Source organism: Oenanthe melanoleuca, chromosome 5, assembly GCF_029582105.1.
Source record: "Oenanthe melanoleuca isolate GR-GAL-2019-014 chromosome 5, OMel1.0, whole genome shotgun sequence".
Classification (NCBI taxonomy): domain Eukaryota; kingdom Metazoa; phylum Chordata; class Aves; order Passeriformes; family Muscicapidae; genus Oenanthe; species Oenanthe melanoleuca.
In genome coordinates this window covers 37,318,053-37,344,791 of record NC_079339.1, presented here as the reverse complement: position 1 = coordinate 37,344,791, position 26,739 = coordinate 37,318,053, and the positions used below count along the sequence as shown (strand labels likewise).

At 35.5% G+C, this 26,739-nt stretch overlaps 1 protein-coding gene across 3 annotated transcripts in view; it reads left to right on the top strand.

Annotated features, from left to right (window-relative positions):
- SLC25A21 (solute carrier family 25 member 21) overlaps nucleotides 1–26,739 on the top strand; it is a 227,266-nt gene that overhangs the window by 160,406 nt on the left and 40,121 nt on the right. For all 3 annotated transcript variants that reach the window (XM_056492658.1, XM_056492660.1, XM_056492659.1), the window contains exon 3: nucleotides 9,544–9,627. In XM_056492658.1, coding sequence (XP_056348633.1) covers nucleotides 9,544–9,627 — 84 coding nt within the window. The remainder of the gene's footprint in view (nucleotides 1–9,543; nucleotides 9,628–26,739) is intronic.

Below are 26,739 nucleotides of genomic sequence, written 5' to 3'. Positions count from 1 at the left end.
TCTCTGCTACACTGAATTTGTGAAAACTCATTTCTTTCATTTTTTTCTTATCTTCATACAGTGAATTAATAGGGTATATTCATAGGTGTCAAAGGTTTCTCCTTGCTTGCTAGGATAAATTTTAGTGTTACACCAAAATTTCTTGAATTTTTTTTTTTATGTATCTGTGGACTCTTAAAGAACTGGCAAGCTACAATTTGAAAACTTTACTTACAGTTAAGTGAATACATTTTTGTTTTGATTTTTACAGAAGTGCACTGTTTCTGATAAATCAAATTGCAGAATACAGGTGCTCCAATATTTCACTACTTTTACTAAAGTCACCACAGCAGTGAAAGCCATAGTGCTTCAGAGGAAATTTCATCCTTTACCTGCCTTGTTGTGTCCTACTGTATGTTAAGAATTGCTGAGATCACTCAGCACGGGTCGATAATAAATTCTATATAAGCTGTAATATTGGGGCACATTTGAGTGGGCAAGAGTTAAGTTTCAGTCTTTAACTCAGAATTTCCTTGTTTTGCCCATTTAAGTCTGTATGTTTACTGTCACTTTGCCATACAGTTTAATAGGAAAAAAGTAATCTTCATGGAAGCAGCACATGCATAGTAGATAATGTCCATATTATGTGAATCAGCTATTAGTCATTTAAAGTGGTTTGTGTGTTAATAAGAAAGGGCATGTGAGTTAACATTTTCAAATGCAGGGTATTTAGCTGTATTTTTCAGTAGAGTAAGTCTGGTTGTATCCTTTCCAGTATTTTAAAAATCTCAGCCACAATATATTAATGAAATTGTTTCCCTTTCAAATATTTTCCAGCACAAAGCTAATACTTCTTTCAGCAACTCCTGATTTGGTTTTGGCTATTCTCCTCTGAAAATGGATTTGGATTTCTGTGTTTGACCATTTCTTTCCTTTGGGAGAAAAGATATTTTTTGTTATCTTTCTTACTTTGACCATAGGGAGTAAGTGTAATGTACATTTTGTCATGGTTTGAAAATTTTTGGTACTAAATTGTTTTAACACAGAAAAGAAAAAAAAAAAAAGAAAAAAATACATTCAGCGATGATGGGATTGATCTCATCAAAGAACTTAAAATGTTAATGAATACTGAAAAGTATTGAACAATCCACCAAAAAATCCTCCCCCTACATCTTCATGCCAGAAAGCCACAAAAAATTCTTCTGCCCTTTCAGTAGAAGTGCTGCAAGATTTCCACAATGGACACTGAAATCAAAGCTTTGCTGAGAAAACCATGTAGAAGTAATTGGCCCTTTCTATAAAAATTGTAAAAGACCATTGCTTTTTCCAGTGACATGTAGATCTTCATTACATTTTCTGAAATTGGAAGGGTTTTAGAGCAGGGCTTACTGTTTGTATTTCAGCTAGTGTGCAGCAGTGACCAGTAAATGGTCATTTGAAGCCTTTCTATGGCTAATCAAACACGTGTTTGATTTTACAAAGCTGTGCTGAGATTTGCCTTTGCCTCTCTTTGGAGTAATGGAGAATATCTGTACGTTTTAAAGGCAGCAAAATAACTCCTCTAATCTGGTGTCACTTAACTGTAGGTGAAATGTTCATACTTACATTTAAAATTTTTAACAACTCTAATTTGCAGAAACTCAGTAAAGGGTCACAGATGTAATGTCACAGGACACAAGAGTTGCTTTCCAGCAAGAGGTCAAGACAGGATATACATTTTTGTCATAGAAGTTAAACTGGCATCAAAAAATGAACACTTTTTAAGCAGGCACATGTTTCACACTGAAATCAGCCAAACCACATTCTTGTTTTTCCCTGAACTGAGACTGCATACTGGAGTCTTAATATAATTATCATATAATATATGATTTCTGGTGAAATGTCTTCTAGTCATTAGTTTATATTCCTCATCAGTTTGTCTGTTGTTTCTCTATAAGCTGTTTAGAAGGAAAACATGTAAGGCTTCATTCAAAACTAATAAAAACCAGATTTCTTCTGCTGATGTCTTAGGCTATGAGTGGCTATTCATACTTATAATCATACAAAAATCTCCATCATCTCTGACAATACAAAATTATTCCTTGTGGTGCCGTTATGAATGATTTGTCCAGTTTAGATTAAGCTCAAAAAAGTCCATAGATTTTGGGGGGTTGCTTTCACTTAGGAAATAGAGATCACAAAGGTTTCAGAAACTGTAAAAAAACCAAAATGTTATTTTTCCTATTGCTGGTTTCTGCAGATTCTTCCACCAGTGTAATTAAGTGCCTTATACACAGGAAGGTGTAGACAGAAAACACAGGTAATACTTAAATTTGCCTATTGCTATTACAGTCAGATCCTGGCTGATCTTGTTGTGTAAAGATGACATGTATTGCACAATGCTCCACACAAAATACTGCATGATCTTTCAAATAGCTGTGTCCTTTTATGATCTGTGCTGTCATCCTATGTCATGCTCAGAACTTGTCCCTAGGCAGCCAAAGCGAAGCCTCAGTGACAGAATTGTACCTTGTACAGAGCCACAGCACCAGAGCTGTTCCTGCTCTGGCAGGGCTTGTGGAGAGGCTTTCACACACAACACTGGAGACATTTCTAAAGGATAATAAAAATATGTGTTGTTTACATGTCCTGTGAAACTGGAATTCAAGTGTCCTCAGTATTTTTCATCCCTGAAATAAAGTGGAACTTGCACATTCATGAGGTTTCTCTGAGTGGTTTCCAGTGTGGAATGAAAAAGGTTTGGTTTTCACTAGTTTTGTTGTTGTTGTTTGGAACTCCCCCTCCACCCACTCATGGTCATTGATGGAAGTAGATTATTAAAATATTTATGGTTTGAACTTAGTTTCTGCTGAATTTCGTCCTTGGGAAAACATGAAATTATTCATATGTAAGTGCTATGACTAAGTTATTTTTGTTATTATTTTGCAATATTACCAGGGTAGATCTGCATTAAACAGTTAAATGGATTCATGTGACTGCTTCTGGTCAAGTTATTTTTTTCATTAATATTTTTTAAAACTACGTGTAAAGAAAACTTTTATTCTGATGTTATAGCTACTCCATGTTTGTCTCATGCACACAATGGAAGAATTAATGCAGGAGAAAAAAATAAGATGAGTTCTTCATTAGTAGCTGAAAAAATACAGCTTTAATGTCTAAAAACTTAAATTAAAAAATAATTTTACTGTACTGCATTCTTTTCCCACTGATATTTTTTGATGGAACGATGTGCTGCTTAGCTTGAATATAAAAGCAAGAAAGAGGGGAAAGTCATCTATAAAAGGAATAGGAAGTACAGGAAAGATTGAGTTCTTCTGATTGGTGTACTTTTCTCTAGTCTAAGAGTCACATTCAGAGAGCTGGCTGAGAATATCAGTGAAACACCTAAGCTGTTTTGTCACATTTAAGACTTTTTGTATTCAAAATACACTTCATTCAGGGAAAATATTTGTTTAAAATTGTAAGTTGAGAGTAAGCTGTGGATGGTCAGTTCTCATCATTGAGGCTGAAAGAGTTTCAGCCAAGTGTTTTATGAGGGTTTAGATAAATTGCTTTTAGCCAATCTAAAAGGAGGCACCAACTGGTGATGATCTTATATGATCAGAGCAGCCAATGTGTTCCATCTAAATTCTGCTGTAAATTGTTAAGTCTGTTGTTGGTCTAGCTGTAACTTTTGCCATGAACACACCCTAATTCAGATGTGGGCAGTTGCTCCTTTCTTGTCTGCTGGTGGTGGTTCCTCCTTTTGCCCTACTTTATTTTCATGGCAATTTCTGATGTATTTTGCTCAGAGACAAAGTAAAAATCAGAGGACAGAACAGACCTGGATTGCAATAAGGCAGAGATCAGGTATAAATGGACACATTTATGAGGTGCAATGTTTGATAAACACATTTTAAATGTGAGATATCATCCATTTCTGTTCGGCAGTTTTTTATTTTACCATCACAGTTGAGAGTTGGTGTTCTAACTGATATAGAAATCAACTCTGCAGACAAAGCTTTCAGGATGGTCTTTGCAATTATTTCTATTATTACTATTCTTTCTTTTTTTCTTGTTAAAAAGCCCAACAAATTCCTCCAAAATTCAAAGGGCTGAGTAAACTTAACAAGCGTCATTAATTCCAACAAAATGAAATTATTTGTGATGAATTTTGAAATAATTTTTCGTAATGCTTTGCTACCTATGATTCTCTTTTATTTCTGTAAAGTGAATATGAACTGTAAGAAAATTCAACTGCAGAAATCCTAACTACCATAGATTTGAGACAAATCTATGACTAGTATGGAGAATAAATGGAGTAAGTTCTGTTCTTTATTTGTTCTTTATGATTCTACTTTATTATATTCTTATATGATTTTCACAGCTAAATAATCGTCATAGCTATACAGAAACACTCAAAATATGACCTCTGCAGTAGCAAAACTTGTATCTTTTGCTTAAAATAATTAAACTTTTTGTGGTTTCAAAAGTAATATTCAGCTCTTTAACAGCTCCTATGATTTGCTGTTAAAATAAGTGTCAGAATTATACTTTCAGCTTAGTTATTATCCTATAAGTAATGTTAGCAACTCAAAGAACTTGAGCCAAAAAATGAAATAAATTTTATTATTGAGGTCCATTTTCCAGTCCAAAATTTTGCCTAAAATTTAAGCATCAGTAGATAACACCCATAGTAACACCTGAATAAATGTTTAACTTAACAAATCAAAATCTTTTAAAAATGTAATGCAGTTATTTTTTTATAAGCATGTGAACTCTTAAATAATGTATGTTTGTATAAAACTTCAGACTATACATTTTTTATCAACATATAAGGGTGAGGTAAATACAGTTAGGAGTGTCTGGAATCATGGGAATTACTGAAAGTGCAGAAAAGCCATACATGTTTTCAGTTTTTCAAAGACAGTACATTTATTTAAAAGTTGTTTTAGATTTAAAGTTGTACAGATATTTTAATTTGTTTTGTTTTTATGCCATGCAATTATCTTCTTTATAGCATCTATATACGTCAGTTCCTAAGTTTATTTGCTTTGGTACTGCACAAACCCCAACCATGAATGGAAATGTTGGGAGCTGTATTCAAAACTGAGTAGAACACATGAGAGAATCCTGCTGAGATGTGCAGAGAAGGAAAAATACAGCCAAGGCTGCCACTCCTTGGCAAGCACTGCAGCCTGGTATAAAGCTTGGTTCTCTGAGTCAGTGTTTTTCTTTCCCTCTGAACTCTGTGGTTGAGAAACTAGTCAGCAGTGCTGCCTAAAAACAGCAAGAAATTCTGGAATTTATGCATGAGGGTATGGGCTTTGCAAACCCAGTGGCAAGAATTTGATGAGTCTAGACTGCTCCATATCACATTGTGGTTGTCCTACATGGCTGGGACTTAAATGCTCATTATGTGCTTCAATCTAGATATGAAAATACTGATTTCTTCCTTTTAGATTTTTAGATGACTAAAAACAATGTCCATATGAATTAGAAAGCTTTCTCCAGCCCAGATCAGTAAATAAAATGGGGAGGATTTTTAGGTAATTTTTGTGGTAAACAATCTTTAAACACTAAATACCTGGATAAAGTAGGAGCAGACATCCACAAGACAACTTTGATGAGATATTCAGCAAACAGAACAAAAAATTTAGCATATTATAGAGGGATGTAAGAGAATTTTTTTTTCAGAAAGCACATGCATCTCTTTGTTCTTCTATATATATTGATTCTATTAGAAAAAATTACCTAGAGGATTTTTTGCAATAGGAATAGGGTCAGAAAAGAGTATTTATTGAACTCAGAGTGAAATTCTGACTATTAAAAAACCAACAGGGACTGTGAGGGGTTAGGTATTGGGAACAGATGCATGTGTTTATGTGGAGTCATTGCTCCACAACATGATGAATCACTTGTTAAATGATAAGTGGTTTGGAGAACTGGTGAAAGAACTCAATTGGCTTCTATATTATGGAATTTCAGGCAGAGCCCATTGAGACTTATTGATCATGACTTATTGATTGGGACTGTTATAACCATAAAAAAAAGTTCTCTCTCATGCTAGTAAAATAACAATAATTTAGGTTTATTCATTTCACAAGTAGAAGTTCTAGTGCTGATTAGTGTGGGTAAGCTAAAATAAGGTTTTAAATCATAGTTTTTCAATGCCTTTTGAACAGACCCCGAAACCTCAAATAGTCTTTACATGGTTCCCACTTTTTACAGAGATTCCAACTATGTGTCTTCTGCAGGGAACAGGGAAAGACACCAATGTCCTCTTTTTAAACAGTATCAGGGCACTCTGGTATCTAATGAAGCTACTGCAAAGGTACTGTTCATTCAAAGGGGACATGGAAGACCAAACTCTTTGGACTGCTGCTGCAAGCCAGAAGAGGAAAATGTGAGGTCCCTGGGACATGGATGTGGGAAGTGCAAGGAGCCAAGGGGACAGGCAGTAAATGCCTTGGCTGGTCCTGGGTAGGAAGAGGTAACCTGGGGTGCAAAGTGCCTCCCACAGCTCTGTGAGCATTCCAGGGTGGGAATGCTCAGCCCTGCATCATCCTGCCCAGAAAGCCAAGAAGCAGGAAAATGCCAGGGGAGGGAAGTAGCCTGATGCTCATTTTTTAACTGGTAAAGCTTGCAGTGAACACACAATGTGTTGGAGTGTCCAGTGGCTTCTGATCCTTCTGGGATGCTGGTAGTGAGAAGGAGGTTGTCCACCCCAGCCCTGGAGAGGCATTTCTGCACATATGGCTGTTCAGCATGTCACTGAGGGCTGCTTGCCATCACACTTCAGAATTATTAGATCAGAAGTTAGTGTTCCAGTGGTATTTAGAGGGGAATTTATCTTCTTTGGTCTAGCAAAAGCTAAAAGGATACAAGGCAGCCATCCAACTTTCAAAAATGCATGAAATTCAGTGGTTTTATAGTGCTTTTAGAAAAGAATGGATTTGAAGGAGAGAAAGCTATTACATATCCCCCAGTTGTGTTCATTCCTCTAAACAATCATTAAAAACAGGCCAGGTTGGGGTTTTTTTAAGGGAATGCTTTAGCTCTTCTGTGTTATTAAGGCTACTAATAGAAGCTTCTGCTGCTATCTCCAGCAAAACAAACAAACATTTTTTTCAGCTCTTCCCTGAGCTTCTTATAACAAGTTCTGGTGATCAATTAGGTAGTTCATTAAAAAGTTACACATGATTTTATTGAGGCAAGCAATTCTGATTCAAAGAACCCAACTTGCAGGTCTAGGTTGAAGCACGTAATTGGCATGTATTTTAGAATTGCAGTTAAAGCTATAAACTAGATTTACTAGGGAAGGAATGGATCCAAAAACCCTAAAGGAAGGAATATGTTATTTGTGTGACTCAGTGTTACAAATGGACTCATTTAATACAGAAGTCTTATCTGTATTGAAAAAAATTATCTGAAATAAATTTAAAGCTTCTTTGACTTAATTTCTTTAGCAAGAACTTATCCTTCATCTGATAAAACATAAATTTCCTACAGGACTATTGTATTTTTTATGCCATTATTTTCATTATTGCTATCAAAGACATATTTTTATGAAATCGTTTAAATTCAGTTGAGGAGTTGCCAATGTGTAAGTTCTAAAACAGAATTATATAAATATGTTCACTATGTTGTTGAGATCCACTGTGACTCTGGAATTAAAGCTCAGTTCAACAGTTTTGCTTGCACGATTTAGTGGGGAACCTTGCACACGTGCAAGTAGGACATTGCTGAGCATTTGCAGGGGGAAAAAGACCAAAGTGCATTATTCAAAGGATGTTTTAGAAATAGTGATGCTTTTTTGAGTTTACAAGGAAGCCAAATCAAGGAAAATAATTTGATTTAAGAAAACTTTGTTTTTAAATACTTGGGAAAAGATGTTACTGGTTTTTGGCAAGTTTTCTTTAAGAAAAAGAAAGGCATTCTTGATTTTGAGCTGAAATGTATAATCAATCAAGTCTTAACTATATTAAAATGTGCATTAAAACTAGGTTCTGTTATAATTATTATTACTTGATTGCCACAATGTAAAAGCTTCTGTAGCTGATATTGCTGTTGGACTATGTGTGATGGCATTGAGGCTTTTTTTTTCAACTATTAGCCTTCCCAAGGGATCTTTTCAGACAAAATTTTATGCACCAGCTCTTATTTGAGTGTAAGCCTATTGAATAGCATTCTTCTCTCTGCCAACTTGGCAGCAAGTTCTTGTGCTAATAAAAGAGGTTACCCCAGATAGAGATCCCAGATGTGCCTGAACTACTTTTATTAGGACTATGGAGGGACTCAGTGTTTCCTTCTAACTGCTTTCAAAAAAGGTGTGGGCTTGCCTTCATAATTGCCCAAAGAATTGCATCACTAGAATTTTTTTTTCTCAAACTGAACAGAATTTTAGAAATGTCAGCACAGAAATACTGGTGTTCAAAACAATTAATGTCTTTGGCCACAATACAAATGTTGACTTGACCCCACCGAATTCTGTGACAGAGGAGAAAATTGCTGTTTAACCTTGAGTTAAAAGTACCTTGGTTCATTATCTCATATAAATGAGATTCAGTATCCTGATCACAATAAGTGACAATTGATGTTTCTCAGAACAGCAGTATACCGTGGCATACTTGACAGTAATGTGAATTATTCCCTGAAACCGTTGTGCAGAGTTATTATTTTACTTAGTGAAAAACCAGTAGAGTGACTGCCTGATGTGGGGCTATTTTGGACTGGAATTGCCAACAGCAATATTCTTTTTAATTTTTAGTGCTATTTGGTAATTAGCAGTTTAAAAAGCAGTTATGTTGCTAAAAATTGATCTAAATATCTCCATTCAATTTCTTGAATGTGCCAGCTGCAGTTTTGGAACTGAAAGAAATAGGGTCCTCTAACTGAGATACTTAGTAAAATAATATAGTTTGTTAAACTCACTGTTGCTATCCATAAATCATAACAATAAGAAGTTTACAATCTTAAATCATAATCTTGATTTTCCTTTCAAAGCCACAAGCTTCATGTTAAAATTTTTATTGTGGTCAAAATGTGAGTAGAGAAAATAAGGTTTCAATCAGAATAATTCATTGCTTGCTTTTATCGTTCATCTTATTATTGAATTATGAAAAATGAATGGTGCTCTAATATCTGATCATGTCTCTGCTTGATTTTTGTTGTAATTGTGTCAGATATATAAAAAAAGAGCAACACACAATAGTATTCAATTTCAGATTTTCAAAAGTAGGGTTTGACTCAAACACTCACATTAGTTTCAGTGGACTTTGGATCAGGCACAGGGTTAACAGCTTATTTTTCAAACAGCTAGAAAGAGGTGTAAATGTCAAAGGTGATAGCTATACTGTGAGTTCCATAAACTACAAAAAAAGTTACTACTAAAGTTCTATTTTTCCTTGGTTTAACAGCTTCTATGAAAACAGTGTTAATAAGTATATCAGGAACAGTATATAATAATGAATCAGAGACATAAAAAAAAACCTTTAAAAGTCCTTTTATATAATAATTGGAAAGTTAAAAGTGACTTAAAATCCCTGACTTCTCATGCTGTGATGTAAATTGTATTTTTTTTAGGTTCCAAATTCAAAGAGGGAAAACTGATCCAACCAGTTACAAGAGCCTGGGGGATTGTTTTAGGACTATTTTCCAACGAGAAGGGTAAGAGTATATGTTTTTAAAATTGTCAATTTTATGTGACCTTTCTTAATCACCATTTTCCAGACGTTAGATCCTCTTTATATTCCACTCTTTTTTTTTTTTTTTTTTTTTTGCAATTGCAAGAATTTGGCAAATGTATTCTTACATAACGAGCACAATTTGAAAAGTCTTGATTAGTCTAAATTAGGCTCACAATGCCAATTTTGGTTATTATAATATGTCAAAGAATGCAGAGCTGTATAGAGACACTGGTACAAACCCTGCTTCAGCACCAGTGGCATCAGTGTATTGCTGATATATTTATATCTTCACTCTTGTGTCTTGTCCTGGTATTCTGAACTAGCTCAGGCTGAGTGTATCAAGCTCTGATGTTTACAAGCTCTGATGAAATGGCATTGCCAGTTACCTGTGGCAGACAATGTTTCCAGGACCTGTGTAAGCAAAAATCCACTGCTTTTTAGTTTGACAGAAAATGGAAAAAAGAGTTATGTTCATCAGTGTTCAGGCATCACAAGGTACCACTGCTCTAAGCCTGAGCTCCCCTAATGGAGTTGGGTTCTGATCCAGAAAGGCATTTAAATACAGGCTTAATTTTATGAGCAGTCCAGTTAAAGCCAGTGAATGTAATGGGATCAATCATATGCTTAAAGTTAAGCCTGTTATCCACAGGAGCTCTTTGGAAGCTAGCCTTTAATCAAGGTAACTAATTAGTAAATCCCAGCTTTGAGGAGCTGGCAGGCTTTCCATAAACTTTTTAAATACAATAGCAACCCATTTTTTTTTTATCCATATATCACAGAAACAATTTGGTTGGAAAAGACCTCTTAAGATCATCGAGCCAAACTTGTAGATCATGAGTTGAACCTAAATATTCATCAAAATGGAACTGTTCCTCTTTATAGTGGTGCAGATGCTGGGTATGGGGGCAGCATGGGTGCAGTGAGACATAGACTGCTGCACTGGAAAAACAGAGGTGAGATGAGCAGTGAAAATTAGTAACCAGGCCAGTTTTGTTTCTTGCAGTGAGATTTAGCTAAGCTGTACTACCTAAGTACATCCATATAGAACTGGATGTTTTGAAATGAGAAAGCAGGGATGCACAAAGAAATTTCATTAAGGTGTTGAAAGGGGAAGTTGTCCCAGCTGCCCTTATTAGTTGTAAATTCATTTTTGTTGAGAGATTAATGTTGTGTTTTTTCACTACAATAGACATTAAAAACTTTAAAAGCTAAAAAGATTTCACACAAATGATAATCTGTGGCTTTTGAGGTTTTTCTGGGCTGTTTATATCAACTTGCATTGCTTCTCAAAAGAAAACTATTGAAGTATTAATATTTACAATAACGTGGAACTATTTTTAAATAGAAAACTAGTTTCAATATTTAAGTCAGTGAGTATGAAAACAGTATTTGTCTCATCCCAATTCACTAGTATTTTTTGTATCTAGAGAAAGAGTCTAAATCAAGAGAGACCTTCCAAAGTAATTTATTATTCATTGTTTTTGTCCTATGGAATTCTTGTGCCCTGATACTGGAACTAAACCAGAGTATTTTTAATGTTTGTATCAAGTAATGAATCTGTGAGCAGGAAAAAGAAGATGATTACTTGAAAATATTGTATATTTAAATCACAGTTTAGCAGTGGATTGCACAAAATTTCTGTTGGGCAAGAGCTAATACAGAGTTTTACTTGCCTGTTTCAAAAGCAGTCAATGCTGATGTATACAAAAAGCAATTAATACCTGTTTTTCTCCAGGAAGTTAGACAGAGGCAGAAATTCACATTTAAATAGACATCAGTAGTAAGCACTAGGAAAAAAAAATGAGAAAAATATCTCTGATAAACTATAATGTTAAATTTCAGATAAAAATAAGAAAATAAATCAGTTAATCCTGAAAAACCTGTTTGACTCTGTGAGTCTTTCATTCCTGTCTGCACAAGTTGTCCAGTTTTCTGGAGCATGGTGATTGTGACAACTGTGAAGGAAGTGAAGGTGGAATGTGAATTATTTTAGTTTGTGGAAACCTTTAATCCTGATAACCCATTCCTTTTGTGACCACAAAACTATGAAGAAGAGAGCCCCAAGAAAGGGCTTCACATTTAGATACTAAGCAAGTGAAATCAGTGTATGAGGTGGTCAGGGTCAGGTGTGTAAATCTTTGAGGAGGGTATAAGAAACTCACTTATGCCCCATATTTATTTCATATTGGCAGTAGGAAATACTCCTAATGGTATGTGGCATTTTCTGTAAATACATAGATATCTAAAGCTATAAAGAGTTCAGGCATAAACTAAAGTGAAAAAAACTAAACTAAACTAAAAAGGGTTTAGGCATCTTTCTCCAGCACTCTGAATTCCCCTTTGGCATCTGTAATTTTATGTTAAATTGACTAAAAAAACCCATAACTAAATAAAGAAACACAGTGGGAAAAGAAGTGTTACTAATGGCCTGTCCCTGAAAATGTTTACATTTGGGAATATTGCTTATGCTGATTTGTACTTACATTTTTCAGCAGTAGCAACTAAGGTAAGCCTGAATGTCAAGGCCCTGTTTAAGCAAGACACTTCATCATGCTTTAATTTTTTGACCTTATTATGTTGAGGTTAAGTATGTAGAATCAGATTAAGAAAAATTTATTTTTATGAACACGTATGCAAATGTTTCATTTGCTGCAGTGGCTCTTACTGAAAATCGACCAGTATTATGTTACTACAGTATCACTGTAGCAATCTGGAGATATGGTGGAAAGCTTCTTCATCACAAATAACAGCCAGAACTCTTTAACCACCCCTCTGATTTTGTCCTCATTACAATGAAAAGGACAGAGGAAATAATTGTCTAACCACTAACAGAACACTGTCTATTTCAAAGAATCAGTAAACTCCTTTCTCTTTACTAAACACTAGAAATCTTTTAATAAAACAAAGCAAAACAAACAAACAAAAACATAATGAAAATCAAACCAAAGGAAAAAAAAAAAAAAAACAGGAAAAAGTCCCACAAAAATTTCCTTCCCCCAGACTTTGAGTACCTCTTTAGCTGGAAATAAATTTTCTTCATGGGGAATTAAATTCTTCAAAGAAGAATTCATCCCTTGAACTCTTTTCTTGTCTTCCAAGAAAATGGGAGCCACAAAACATAAAATTTAATTGAGACTCACTAAACGAAGGCTCAGTCGAGCAGAGCATTAAAGGTCACATAACTTTCTTTTAAAGGGAGGCAGAACTATTAACTTCAGGGGTTTTGTGAACTTGTTTTGGGAGTATCCAGTCACTACCAATTGCACGGGAGCTGCAGTGGTGGGAATCCTCCCAGGTGAGGAGCAACCTCTGCTCAGCTGGATTTGCTAGGAGCCCTGCAGTGAAGGTTCTCTGGTTTCATTTATGAGATGATGCAGGAATTGACAGATCTTTGACAGTGAGGTAAACCCACCAGGAGCATATCTGTTTATTGAGGAGTGACAGCTTTATAGCCAACATAAAAATAATCTGATGCTTATTGGGGAAAATGTTTGGACACAGGATTAACTCAAAACATTAATAGAGAAAACTTTTCATTCTCTTTAGATCCTACAAATAAGATCTTTGATTGTATAAAATGACTGATTTTTATATCATTGAGATCTTTACTGCATTTGTATTCACTTGCTTTTTTTTTTGATAGTGACTTAAGCTGGAATTTGAAATGTAAGAATAAACCAATGTTCTAGCTGAATGTATATGTTGTATCTATATTAAAGACACATGGTGTTGTGTCTCATATTAAGAATGGAAAATTATGCCCATCTGCATTGTCTTAATCTGCAGTTACAGCATTAAAATGATGGATGCTTTTATTTCAGTTCTGTAAACAACTTTGTTCTTATAAACTTGGATTTTCATGGGCTCATAATTTTAACAGTAAATGTTCTGGATTATAGTTGGGGTTTTTGGGAGGCACTCAGTCAAGAAAGCTGTTACTTTCTCATTAATTTGTTAACTTGCCTGAAATAGGAAGGGTAGGTAGTGTCCTGGATTCCAGTTTTATAATTCAACACTTCAGTAAGTTACAGTTTAAAGTGCTTGTTAGCCTTTCTTAGAGCTAGATGGTCCTGGGAAAGTGCAAAACACAATTGTCATTAATTTGAGACTTCATTACTTCTGCTGAGCTATTTGATTATTTATGTTTAATTTGCTTTGGGAAGGAGCAATTACCTCCACGTTTACACAGTCCAATAGCTTTATAATTATTCCTGTCTTGTTCTCAGCACCACCTTACCACTCTCTTGTGCCTATAATTGTCTGTATGACCACACACACCTTTCTTTTAATAAGCAGCACCCTGACTCATGCATTAGTGGGGTTATAAAGCTGCACAAAACTTGTCAGCTATGGGTGGAGTAAGTGGGAGAGCAGCCAAGACTAAGCAGGAGCTGGATGAGTGCAGAGTCATCAGCAAACATGCTGAAGCTGGAGGGCTCCTGGCTTATGTGATATCAGTGATCAAGCATCAATTATGGAATTTGCTAGCATGTCCTTTGTCTTGCCTGGTATGCCATGGTAACAAGTGTGTGAGAGACTGCAGCAGTGCTCTTGAGGCCAGCTGTCCCCCCTGGCTCCAGAAGACTCTGCTGCTGCTAAATGCCAGCAGGTCAGGGAAGGAGCCTGGCAGAGTGTTCAGCCCTGCAGGCAAGCACCAGCCTCTGGCACTCACCACATCATCACTGACCATTCCTGCTCCCAAATAAGGGTTGCACAAGATAAAAATACTACCCTTGACCTGAGGCCTTCAACAAAATGTCCAGCCAGGAAAGTGTGACAGTGTCAGTCATACCATAAATCCCTGTTCCCAGTGTGCATTTATGAAGGAGAGATTAATTTCCACTTACTGGAGGCATAAATTCTTGTGGTATCAGAAGACCAGACTTTAGGCTGTGCTTTCAGTGCTCTAAGGGAAGCAGAAGTTGTGGATTAAGATGTTATTTCCCACACAGCTGTCTCCCCACTATGCCATACTCCTCAGTTTCTTGTTAGAGCTTCAGACCAGGAGGAGCAGAAGTGAACTTGGACCCATGACTTCTTGCTACATTCAAGAATCTTATTTCTTAGTAGTGACTCACCTCCACTTGCAGTTTCAGAAACTGTGACCTTGCAAACTTAAATACAGGTACCTTTTCTGCCTCCACTTCATGAGCAGTAACTTCCACTTGAGCACTGTAGAAAGTCTGCTAGCAATTGTACTTCAAGAGAAAAAAAATCTATATATAGATCCATCTCTCTTCCAGGCCTACTGGCCTGTCTCACACTTACAAACTCATAATACTTGTACCAGGCTTGCTAAAATGAGCCTGAAGATGCTAAAAAAAAAGCACTACCCCTCCAAAATGTTGATCTATATGTCCTGATGCATCCCCATAGTTCATAGCATATTGCTAATTTTTCTTCTTTTCATCTGTCATGTTGTAGAATTATGCTGTGGATCACATTATTCTATGTTGGCATCTTCTTGCCATACTATTGTGTTTATTGCAGACTTCACTAAAAAGCTGTAATTTAGAGTATCAGAAATAATTCTCACATTCTTGTGTGAAATAATATAATCCAAAATGTAAAGTCTCAAGTTTTATAAAAAATTGTTGAATTGAGAAATCTAATTGAAATTATAAAGGACAATGTAGTGGCTTAAACTGGGAACCTGTGTTAAATCTGACTTTCATTAATAAAATTAATGTTTTAGGGCTGAATCTGTAAACCCCCTTTCTCACTTTGCACATCTTTAAAGAAGAAATACTCACTGTTAGAAAAGCTAGAATTAATATATTTTCAGGGAGCATGAGCTTGCAAAATTTAGATAGGGACATAGCAAGTTCTCATAGTACATCAATAAAAATATCAACTGTTTAATCAGTACATTTATTTTTGACCACAGCACTCCTCAGCAGGTGCCCTCATGCCTGTGCAGTTTAGAAGATAGGATACACATGGCCCTGTGGGAAATTGGTTTCACATATCTGCAGTGAGAAGAAAAATGATGCCTTTGCATAGACTAGCTGCCCCACAATCAAAGAATTTCAGAATTTCTTCTGGCTGATTAATTAGAGTTCCTTCTTCATAATCCATGACACACACATGCAAAACTGTCCTTATGCCAATTACTCTCACTTTAACCCTTGGTCTACATGGACCTATGTGCAATATCTGATCTTACTGTTATCAATTTCATTTCATTGTCTCTATTTTATCATCATTTTTATTCTTACTCTGAATGGGTGCTGAGCCATAAGATTTAAATGACGGTTTAGCCTTAAATAAAGTAATCATAAAGACTACTTTCAAGATTAAAGGAATGCATAAAATTTGACTGACAGAACCTCCCTGATAATTTACTTTAACATATTGATTTATATTATACTCAAATGGCTTTACATCAATATGGCCACACAGGAGACATCTTTTGTGTACTTTTATGAAGGAGATGTCTGTCATGCTTTCTTTTGTATACAACCAGTTCTTAATCCAGTGCCAACAATTCTGAGTGGCTTTTGCAACACTAGTGAGTCACAAAAAGAAGATTATACTTGTTCTTTTAACCAATGGATCTCAAAACACTTCACAGAAGAAGGAAGTAGCATTACCTCAGACGTGCAGATGGGGATATTGATGTGAGTCAAGAGGAGTCAAGCAGATCAGGACTGGAGCATGCACACAGGTGGTTCTCACAGATACCTGTGATATCACAGCCTGATACCTTGTGGCTTATTTGGCCCATGGTAGCAGCTTAATAGTAAAGCTCTGAGGAACATATGTGTTGGACACAAAAATGCTTTATTTGATACAGGTTTCTAATTCAGAAGTTTTCTGAAGGATTAATCAGCAGTTCATTTTATGAAGTAGTTGTCTTAGGGCATGCATGGATGTAGTGGCAGGTTTAGGCCTGAAGCTGGATATCCTGAGTGCAAGGCTACTCCCTGTTCCACGGACCAGACTGTCTCCAGAGCCAGCAGTGTTTACTGATGTTACTGTCATGAGGTTTTCATCATCCCATTCAGGCAAGAATTCTCTGCTCCTGACTGGAGGTTCCCTACCCCCATCTTCATATGTTAACACTTGAAAACATAAAAAAATGGCTTTGGAATGTGAAAAACTTTATGTGTGTAGCTGTCTGAAATAGAGTAAAGTTATAGTGGTGTAACTAAGGGCAGCATTTGACTAACCACATTTTTATTACAGACGGACACACATTTTACTTGCAAAATTTAATCTGGTATATATGGCAACGCAGTAAACAAGAACACTCTTTTAATGAGGATCACTTCTGAGAATCATGTGCTTTAAAGATGAAACATATGCTTATTTATTTCCCATAGGACCAAAACACAATAAAATTATGTAAATCTTTAAAATGCCTTAGAAGTAAACGGGCCACACGTTGACTGGCATTAGTTGTTATCATTTGCTAAGGCCACTGGAGGTAGACTCACATTGGGTGTCTGATCTGCATTTTTTAAAGGTTCAAGTTGTATTTTTTTCTCAAGTATTTTCATGATCATATAGTTTTAACCTGAAAGATATGATGTCTCAAGTATTTCTGTTTTCTAATACTATAACATAAATAGAACTCATTATAATGTTAGTATTTATAGCAGTAGCTCCTTGGAATCAGATAACTGCATCAGAAGTTTATATTAAAGAAGTAAAAAGATACCTACAAGAATTGTTTGCAATCAATTTTAATCTATCTACTTGGAAGGTCAATGGAACAAATGTGTTTAATTCTTACTAGCATTCAAGGATATTTGTCATTTTGCCACATTAGGTTCCTGATGGTTTATCATCAAATTCACTGAATGTGTTTATGTTCTGAAAGTGAAGAGTATGTCTGCCAAGTTTGGCGGCCCAGGAGAACGACCATGAATTTCTCCTGCTTCAGTAACTGGTTCGGTGTGAAAGACTGCAGTGTTCCACAGAGGTGGAACACTATGATGACATTCCCTGGGGATGACATTCCAAGCAGAGGTTTGCTCCCTGCTGGAGACAATTCTGCCTGGCACTGTTCTCCTCACTTCAGGCAGGGGCTGAGCCACCTGGAGTCAGGAAACTGGGAAGAACTTACAGGCTGTGCCATGCAGGTTGTCCTTCTCCACGGCTTCCTTGGCTCCCCTAGGGCTGTACCAAAATTTCAGCTAGTGAGAATCTTTCAGGCCAGGAGCCAAGTCCCCTCAGAGTTTAGTCACAGCTAGGGCTGCATATCCCCTGAACAAAGGTTTCAGCAATTACTGTTAAATGGCAAATTAAGCTTAAGACATACCTTTGGGTCATGCTGCTTTTTGGGGATCTGTCCCTAAAAATCATAAATATCTGAAATGATATCTCTTTAGTGCCATTAAAGTCTCCAGAACTGAAAACTGTATTTAAAATACGAGAAACTGATTCAAACCATGATGGAGAGTTTTGGGGGTGGAGGGTGGCTATCTCTCAAATCTGGGCTGGTTACAGACAGATAAAAAAGTCTGGAATCTATCTGAAACCTCTTTCTTACCAAAGGAAATAGCTCTGAAATCTGATGATTGTCAGTAGTCAGCTGTAAGAATTAGCTATTTATCATTTATGTAAATCTAGCCATTGCATTTAACATTTCATAAACAGGGTAGTGGAGGCACCATGAGGTGAAAAATTAATTGTAGCTACGTGATGTGTTTCTTTAAAAGACAAGTAGTTATTTACTTCTCTGTAATTTGGGCTTCTGGTAGCTATTATTTGATAACCTCTTCTTTAAAATAAAAATTCCACTGTATCAAGGAAAAAAAACCCCAATGACCAGAGAACAGATAAATCATTTTTATGTCCTTAGAACAGCTGACTTCACACTTTTATTACATTGTTTGAAATAGCATCTTTTCATCTGGAAGGAATCAGTTTAAAATGTGATTGTCAACACAACAAAACCAGCTTTCTGTTTAAAATGGCTGCTCGTGAAGCTTAGAACTACACTTTTTGCCAGGATTTTCTTTACAGACTTTAGTTACTAGAACCAAGAGATTTTAGATGGGATGTTCACAGGAAATACCTGGCAGACAGCATAAAATGCAGAGTAAAGCATTTTTATTTTAGTTGTAGAAAGCATGCCTGTGAAAACGAGCACCGTGTTTTAGGTCAAAAGTGTTTGTTATTTTTTTCAAATAAAAGTTTCTAAGCTGTAGTTTGAAGTGGGTGAGAGAAAAAATTCTCATTAAGTTTTTTGATTCCTGACCTAAGTAACTAAACAATGCACACTTAGCATATTTCTTAGACTATGTCTCATACTTACTTTTAATGGCACTATTATATCTCTGTCTAACCTGCATGTCTTTACCTCATTTAAATTCATTTCTTTACTGGTTACATCTGAAAACAGTTTTGTCTCCTTTATGCCAATTCTTTTAATTACTGTAGTCCACATTTTTTTTTAATATGTAACTTAGGTTGATTTGAACAACTAAAATTTTTACTTCTGTAAAAATGCAGATCAAGAATCAAGATTTTATGCCAAATTAGGTACTTTATTCAGTGATAAAACATTTTCACTTCAGAAATAACTGAGCTTTACATTCTATGCATTTGCTCATTATTTTAACTGTAAATTACAAAGATGTACTAAGACTATGACAAGCTATTATAATAGGTAGGGTTTTTTCAGTAATCATAGTTTTCTTGTTTTTAGGGTAGGTTAACCATATATTACTTACAATATTTTTAGTAGCAATTTTGTATTATTAAAAGTGGAGGTTTCTTCAGTTTTTTTCCTAATAAATTACTTTGTTTTCTTTTTTAATGTTGGAAGTTAAATACCATTATATGAGAAACTTTTAAAATACATCTTTGTTAGGAAAGCATTTTTCCTGTTGAGCACAGAGCTGCCATGGCAGCAGTTACTGCTGGGTAGGCTGTTCATTCATCCCTGACACCATCACTAGCCCCTCTTCTCTTTGCAATGTTCCTTACCCAAACTGAAGTCTTCCTGTATATCATGCTTCACATTCTGAAAGAAATTTAGTAATCCAGATGTTGAAAATATCCATGCTTAACCATGGAGAAGAAAATATTCCTCCAAAACAGTGTGCCAAATCAAAATAAAAAGGCAATGTAGATAGCTATGGATATTTGACAGTTACATAGATTTTCCATGGAATGCATCTTAAATAAAACAAGATAAAATGGAATTAGCATGGAGTATGAAAATATTTTAGAAGAGTGTGTTTCTGTATAATGCTAACTCATAGTTCAGGGCACATTGCATTCCATATGACTCAGAGAATCGAACTGTGAAAAATAAATAGTTTATTTTGCTTGTTATGTTATTGGCCCCTTCAAAGAAAATAAGATTCGAAATACATATGAGGTTGAGGTTTTTTTAGTTTTCATGTTCTTTGCTTATGCAACTTAGGGGATGCTGTGGTTTTTTACCCTATAAATATCAATACTAGCTTTAAGGCAATAAAAATAGCTTTATTTAATTCCAGAACTGTCTACATCAAGTGTAGTGTGTGTCTAACACGCTGCATCTCCTTACAGGAATGCATGCATGTAAGCACAGATAAACTGCACCATTGCATTCTGTCTATCCAGCCTAGAGCTGCTTTCACAGTGAGCCAGCAGGCACTTCACAGTAAATTTCTGAACTTTTCATGTAGCATATGGGGCAATAATTCTGACTGAAGCATTGGCTCCAGTTATGAATACAAGATCAATGCTGATGTTTTTTTTATATAGCTTGCCTTCAGTGTTTGTCTATTTTTGTGTATTTTAGCCCTGCCTGAACTTGCATACACACTGTTTTGTAGCTGATTGTCACACACTGAGTGTTTCAAATACAGAATGATTTTTTAGGGTTTATTTCATTCTGACAAATTGAATTTTTCCATAAGAAATAAACACCTCTGCAGAGTAGGAATTAGGTAGCCAAACCCGAAACATCTCTGCTGTTCTCTGTAGGAGTTAAACTCTATAGCTGGAATAAATGCTTCTACAATCCTGCCTCTTAATCTAGGTAGGGACTCAGGTCACTTACCATTAAAACATTTAATGAATGTTAAACATCTTTACATTAATAATAATGTATTTTTAATAATAATAAAAACATTTCATTATTTCTTACTGAAAACATTTCATTTCTTAATAAATCTCTTCTTTTTTCATAATTTTAATCCCACATTAACTAACTTTATATCCCAAAATAATAAATAAATTTTGATAAATGTACCTTCTTTAATTTTTAAAACCCTTCTTGCAACAAATTATGTATTCCATTTAGGTCTTAATTCAACTATTTTTCTGTATAAAATGCTTCATCCAAAATGTCTTAGGTGTTTTAAGAACAGATTTTCTACACCACTTTTATTGGAAACGTCATCTGTCTTCTGTCTGATTTACCATTTAGTATTTAGGTAGAATTTATTCTTTTGATTGCCACTGTGATTTAGAAGACTAAATCTGGCCTAAATTTTGTGGATAAAAGTGAATTACTAGCTAGTTAACATTTCAGCTTTTGTTTTAAAATATTCCCACATATATGTATCTATATTTGAAAATGCAAAATTATATATTTGCATAGTATTTGGATTTTCTTATTGGGTCACAGCATATTAAAGTATTTAATATAATTTTTTCATACTTTCTTAATTAATGGATAATTTAATTTAAGTATCAAACTAACTTAGGTTTTCTTTAAGAAGTATGTAGAAGGGCAAACAAAAACTTTCAGTTACATTTTAAAAACTCCTGTGCAAATCAAATATGTTGCCACAATTTTGGGAAAAATAAAATGTCTCTGACCACTCATGTTCAAAGTTGCAAGTAATTAATAGCTTTCAAAGCTGTAATATGACAACAAGAAAAATAGCAGTACATTTTTGTACAAATAGAAATTTTTTTTTGCTTTCTTCAAAATTTTATAATTTTAATTTTATCTAGAGTTGCATAAATAAAAAGGGTGAAATCAATTTAATATGTTCCTGAGAACAAGTGTATTGGTTTAAAAAACCAATACTCTGCTAGAGAGCTGTTTAATATAGGGAATGTTGCAAAATGATAGGAATCAGTGGCAAGAGAATTTTCTCAGCATCCTGTTTGGGAAAATGCAGTTTTTAAAGTAGGTCTTTCTAAGTTACTGTGAGGGAATGCTTGGAATTTTGTCTTTCTACCGAAAAGGATTGGTTTTCCCTTGATTGTCATCAGTTTGCTAGGTTGTCCTGCTATTTAAGCTATTAAAGACTGGTGTGCTGCTTGGTCTCAGGTGATCCATAAAAAGGAATGAAGCCTTGGGAAGGTAAACCACCACCAGACTGGCTGGTGTATCAGCCTTCCATGACGGAAGCTCTTTGTTGAGAATTGTTGGCAATTCCAGCAGTTTCCAACCGAAGATAAGAGCCAGCCTTCTCAGATAATGCCCTCGATCACACACCTGATGACAGACTCCTGCATGCAAGTTTTTTCAGGTGCTATGTTTGCTCAGTAATCCTTCAGTGCCAATCTCTCCTAAATGGTGAGCAGGTCCCGTCAGTAATGGACATCAGCCATTAGCTTGTAATATTTGTCATAGATCAGGTTACAGCTTTGTTGCTGCAGTGTGATGAATGGATGCTGTTATGCTGAAAGAAAATAAGTGCTATAAATTTAGCAGTTACTACTAAATGAGTTGTTACTTTAGAGGCCTGATTCACATCCTTCTGGAGACAGTGGAAACTATTCTGTTGGCTAAAGCCTTTATATCAGGCCTTCAATTTTCTTTCTTTTAAGGAACACAACCCAAGGCTGCCATTAAAATAATGTTCCTCCTTCCTTACTATACATGTGTTTATACCTGAACAATAATTTTAGGGGAAGTCTTACTTTATCTATGTCTTAATGTTGACTTTCTGTGCAAATGTTCGGATTAAATGTGGAGGCATAGAGAGAGGTGACCACAGAACTTGAAGATCACTCATGAGCTAATCAGAAATGAGATTGGAAAAAATTCATACAGTACTTCTTACAGATTTTTTTTTTTTTTTCAGAATCCCAGTAATTCCTACACCACATTTTGACATTTGTGCTCTGATTTATGTTTTCTTTTCTTGTTGGCATTATTCTGGAAGCTAATCTGAATGAAGATGGAGTTAAAAATTATCAGGGACAATAGAATCTGTCTGGGCCAAAGTCTGAATCGTGTTTCACGCTTTTTGCAAATTTTTAGGGAAGTTCAGATAGTACCCAAACAATTTTTCACTCATTAAAATAATTTCTGGTGACATAAAAATTCTTTTTATATTCCAGGATCTAGGAATGTAGGAGTACATATGAAAAGTAAAGCACAGTTTTAAGGTGCAAGCTGTACAAACATTACTCTTTGTTTGTTACCTGTCCCTGTGTGGACAACAGTTTAAGCTGTGTAGGGGCTACTAAAATATTGCTTCTACCCACACCCATAAAAGTTCTGCATAACTGTTTAGTTACTAGCTAGAAAGTTTGTTATAAAAAGTCCAATTTGAAATGACATGATAGATATCCTGCCCCTGGGAGAGGAACTATCATCCTACTAGTAGGTATGTGGCAGTATGTTAAATGCTTAAATGTTTGTGCTTATTTTTACCTTAAAAATTATCTCCTCAAGTTCAACCTGCAATTGCTATACATACCTCATTTTCATACTATAGCTGGTGGCAGTATTATTTAAAAATTTATTTTTTCCCATTGCTCTGTAAGTGTTAGTGCCTCCTTTGTGCTTCCAGTGACCTAAATCAGAAAAGGAAAACAAGTATATATGTACAAATATATTATGTACAAAAAAAACAATATAGGAAGAGAAGGGTTGGTAGTAGAAATACACTGAAACTTGAATAGCTTGGTGTGTTAATGCTGAGAGACTTCCTAAACTAAATGCATTCTTGGGGGATATTTGATAGAGAAGGGGTCTGGGAAGCTGTGATAGTCAGAGCAGCAAAAAGAGAACAAAAGAATTCTGTACCAAAAGATGACACAAATGTACTTGTGTTGCTTTATGTAAGCAATAGTATTTGGTTTTCAGGAGAGAGCAAATTTGAATGCAAACTAAAGTGTGCAGATCCTGGTTCTTATTGCTTAGACTATAAAAAAATCTCAAAAACTCTATTAAAAAAACAAAATTCCTAAATCTTTGTACATTCCGCTGCTGCTTGCCTGCTCCTCAGAACCTTCTTTGATTCCTTCTGTGCCAGGTAAGTAATTTAATTCAAACTGAAGCTCACATTGCCTTCCAGAGCAGAGCATGTAAATTTGCTTCTGTCCTGCTGGGTGATCATTATATATGGTCTGCAGTGCCGTAGGCTCTATATAAACAGTTCACCTTTTCCACATTCATTAGTGACCTGCAAATTTACACATTGTTTACCAAGTTTTCTGCACTACCTTTCTAAGGTTTTTCTGGCATATTACCTAAGCCTGTTGTTAAGACAACATATTAAATTACACACTTCTTAATTTTACAGTTGCCCTAAGTTTTAAGATATTCAGTAAGAGAAGCAGAATTTAGACACCTGTAATTCTGTCATGTAAATCATATGCATGGATTGTGGCAACAGATGTCTAACTGGAATTTCTGCAAATCCACATGGAAATTGTATAAAATTTGAATTCAGAGAAGACTGCAGAAAATACCTGTAATATATGGGTTAGACACTATTATTCTATTTTTCTTAATTTTTATTAATGTGGTTCTTTCCATTTATGAGATATAGAGTTTTCATTGTCATAGAAAATGTTCCAGATAGCAATGGTGAAATGTGAGGATGCCTGATAGCATTCCAGCTAGCCTTGGATGTCTACATTTCCTACCTTAACTGATGCATGACCAAAGCTTCTGCTTCTGTGATTCATACGAGACCACTTTATAAACACCTGTGAATAGAAATTCTCTCACAGGAAGAAGTTAATTAAAAAGTGCTTATATATGTGTAACTATAACAGAAACATCTAAATGACACTGCTTGCCCATCACTGAAAAACAGCTGAACTAAGAATTCTGTTAGCCCTCAGGGTTTGCTACTGACTTCATATGTTTGCTTGACAGTATTTCATCAGAAAAGAAACTAAACTAAGCACCTATTTGTGTTTAGCAGAACTTTGTATAACCCTTAAAACACTGGACAAAATCTGCTTTGTCCTTGGAGCCAAACACAAATCTTTCTGAGCAGCCTAGAGAGATCATCCTGTCCAGAGGACACTTAAACAATGAAGCTGGCCAGAGTGCTGCAGGGAGGAAGATGTGGTCAGAGCACCACCATGTGTGTCCACAAATCTCCACAAAGTCCTGCCAGGGCAGACCCTGGGACAAAGGGCATGGTGCTGCAACTTAGAATATGGGCAAGGCACCATGACTTGGAAACTGGAAGAAAGCTACTGTAAAGCTATGGTATGAATGGCTTATGAATAAAGCTGATTATGAAGCCAGTCCTACACAAATACATTTCATTTAAACTAGAACATCTGTACCAATAGTTCTCGTGCTCTAAAATCCAATGCATGGTTCCATGAACAAACTATAAGCTACTATTTGTCTAGATTGTGGGTATTCTTTCAGTTAAGAAAAACAGAATTAACACAAATTAAACTGGTTTTTTTGGACCATGCCAGAAAACTTGGATTTGATACTGATGAGACAAAAAAAAAAAAAAAAAGCAAATAATGTTCAGATAATGTTCAGATAATGATATTATCTGATTATCCAGATTATCCAGATTATGATATTATCACCTAAGCCTGAAGCTCTTATTGTAAGAAAGGTTGCCAAATAGAGATAACTGGTAGGTTCAATCAATCAACCTCTAAGCATTTGCAGATCGTCCCTAAAACAAACCCATGTGGTTGGGCTCCTCATAAGGTATGGTTGTATCTGCTACCTTGTTTTTTAGAAATAATATATATTCTCTTTTATACAATTGCTTAAAGGGCTTGACCAGGAGCTCAAGACTCTTACTCCTGAACAGAGGAATCCAGACCAGTAGGTCCCACTTGCTAGAGTATGGTCTAAGCACCATTTAAAACCCAATAAGAGGTGGGATGTTAAAGCTTCTGTAGCTGCAGTCAAGTGGCTGCTCTGCAGACTATGTCTGAGTCATGGGGTACCCCATCCTGGGAAGTGAATTTTTTGCAGCACCATCTCTGCTCATGAAATCCAGTCCTCTGCTTGTGGGAATTATCTCCATTGGCTTGAGCCTGTGGAGTTCCATCAAGCTGTTTCTCACCCAGCATTGCAGCACATCTTACACAGCATCCTGAATGAGACTTAGTCCTCACTTCTCTCTCTACCACCAACCTCCCTGGGAGGAAGCCTGGTCTGAACACCCTAACTTGCTTATACTTATATTTTTGTTTCATTATTGGAAAAAAGACTTCAGACCTGTCCAGTAAGAGTGTGATCATGAGTGGCTAGAGTGCTCACTATAAAAGAATTCAATTTATTGGGTAAAATAAAAAAGAATATAAACAACATTAAACATTTTTTTAATTGTTTATTTTTACATTTTTCACTGGAAGCTAATAACAAATTTTTCCCAAAATTATTTAGTTATGAGTTTTATTTATTGGGCTGTAGAGTTTCATTAGGCATCCAGATTTTGAACCAGGTATTAGTACTAAGACTGTGTATTGGCAGGGATAACAATATCAATTACAGAGGGATAGCTGGAATTTTACCTTAAGACTACTAAAAAAAAAAAAAAAAAAAAAAAAAGGATGAGATTGCTGATTCCTGTGGAAAGGGAAGTTATGCACAAAAGTGAAATTCTGAGAGCTGGTAACAAATAAGGACTGAGAACCAGCTTCACTTAAAAGTCGATACAATATTTATAAAGCTTTCATTACATTATTAACTGCACTAAAACACTATTTTTATTCATAATTGAAGATATGCTTTTGTAATAAATAAGGCTAATATTGTTCTTCCTGATCTTGTTCTGTAATGTCATTATGTTGCCATGGTCACATTCCTCTTACTGAAGAAATGCCTTTTTTACTGTAAAGAGATCAGCTATCATTGCTTAGGGAATTATAAACTGCACATTCTTCAAATTAGTCATTCTTAAGATAGGGTGCTCTGAACAGACACCAAAAGGATATCCAATAGATACTTTTACAACAGATA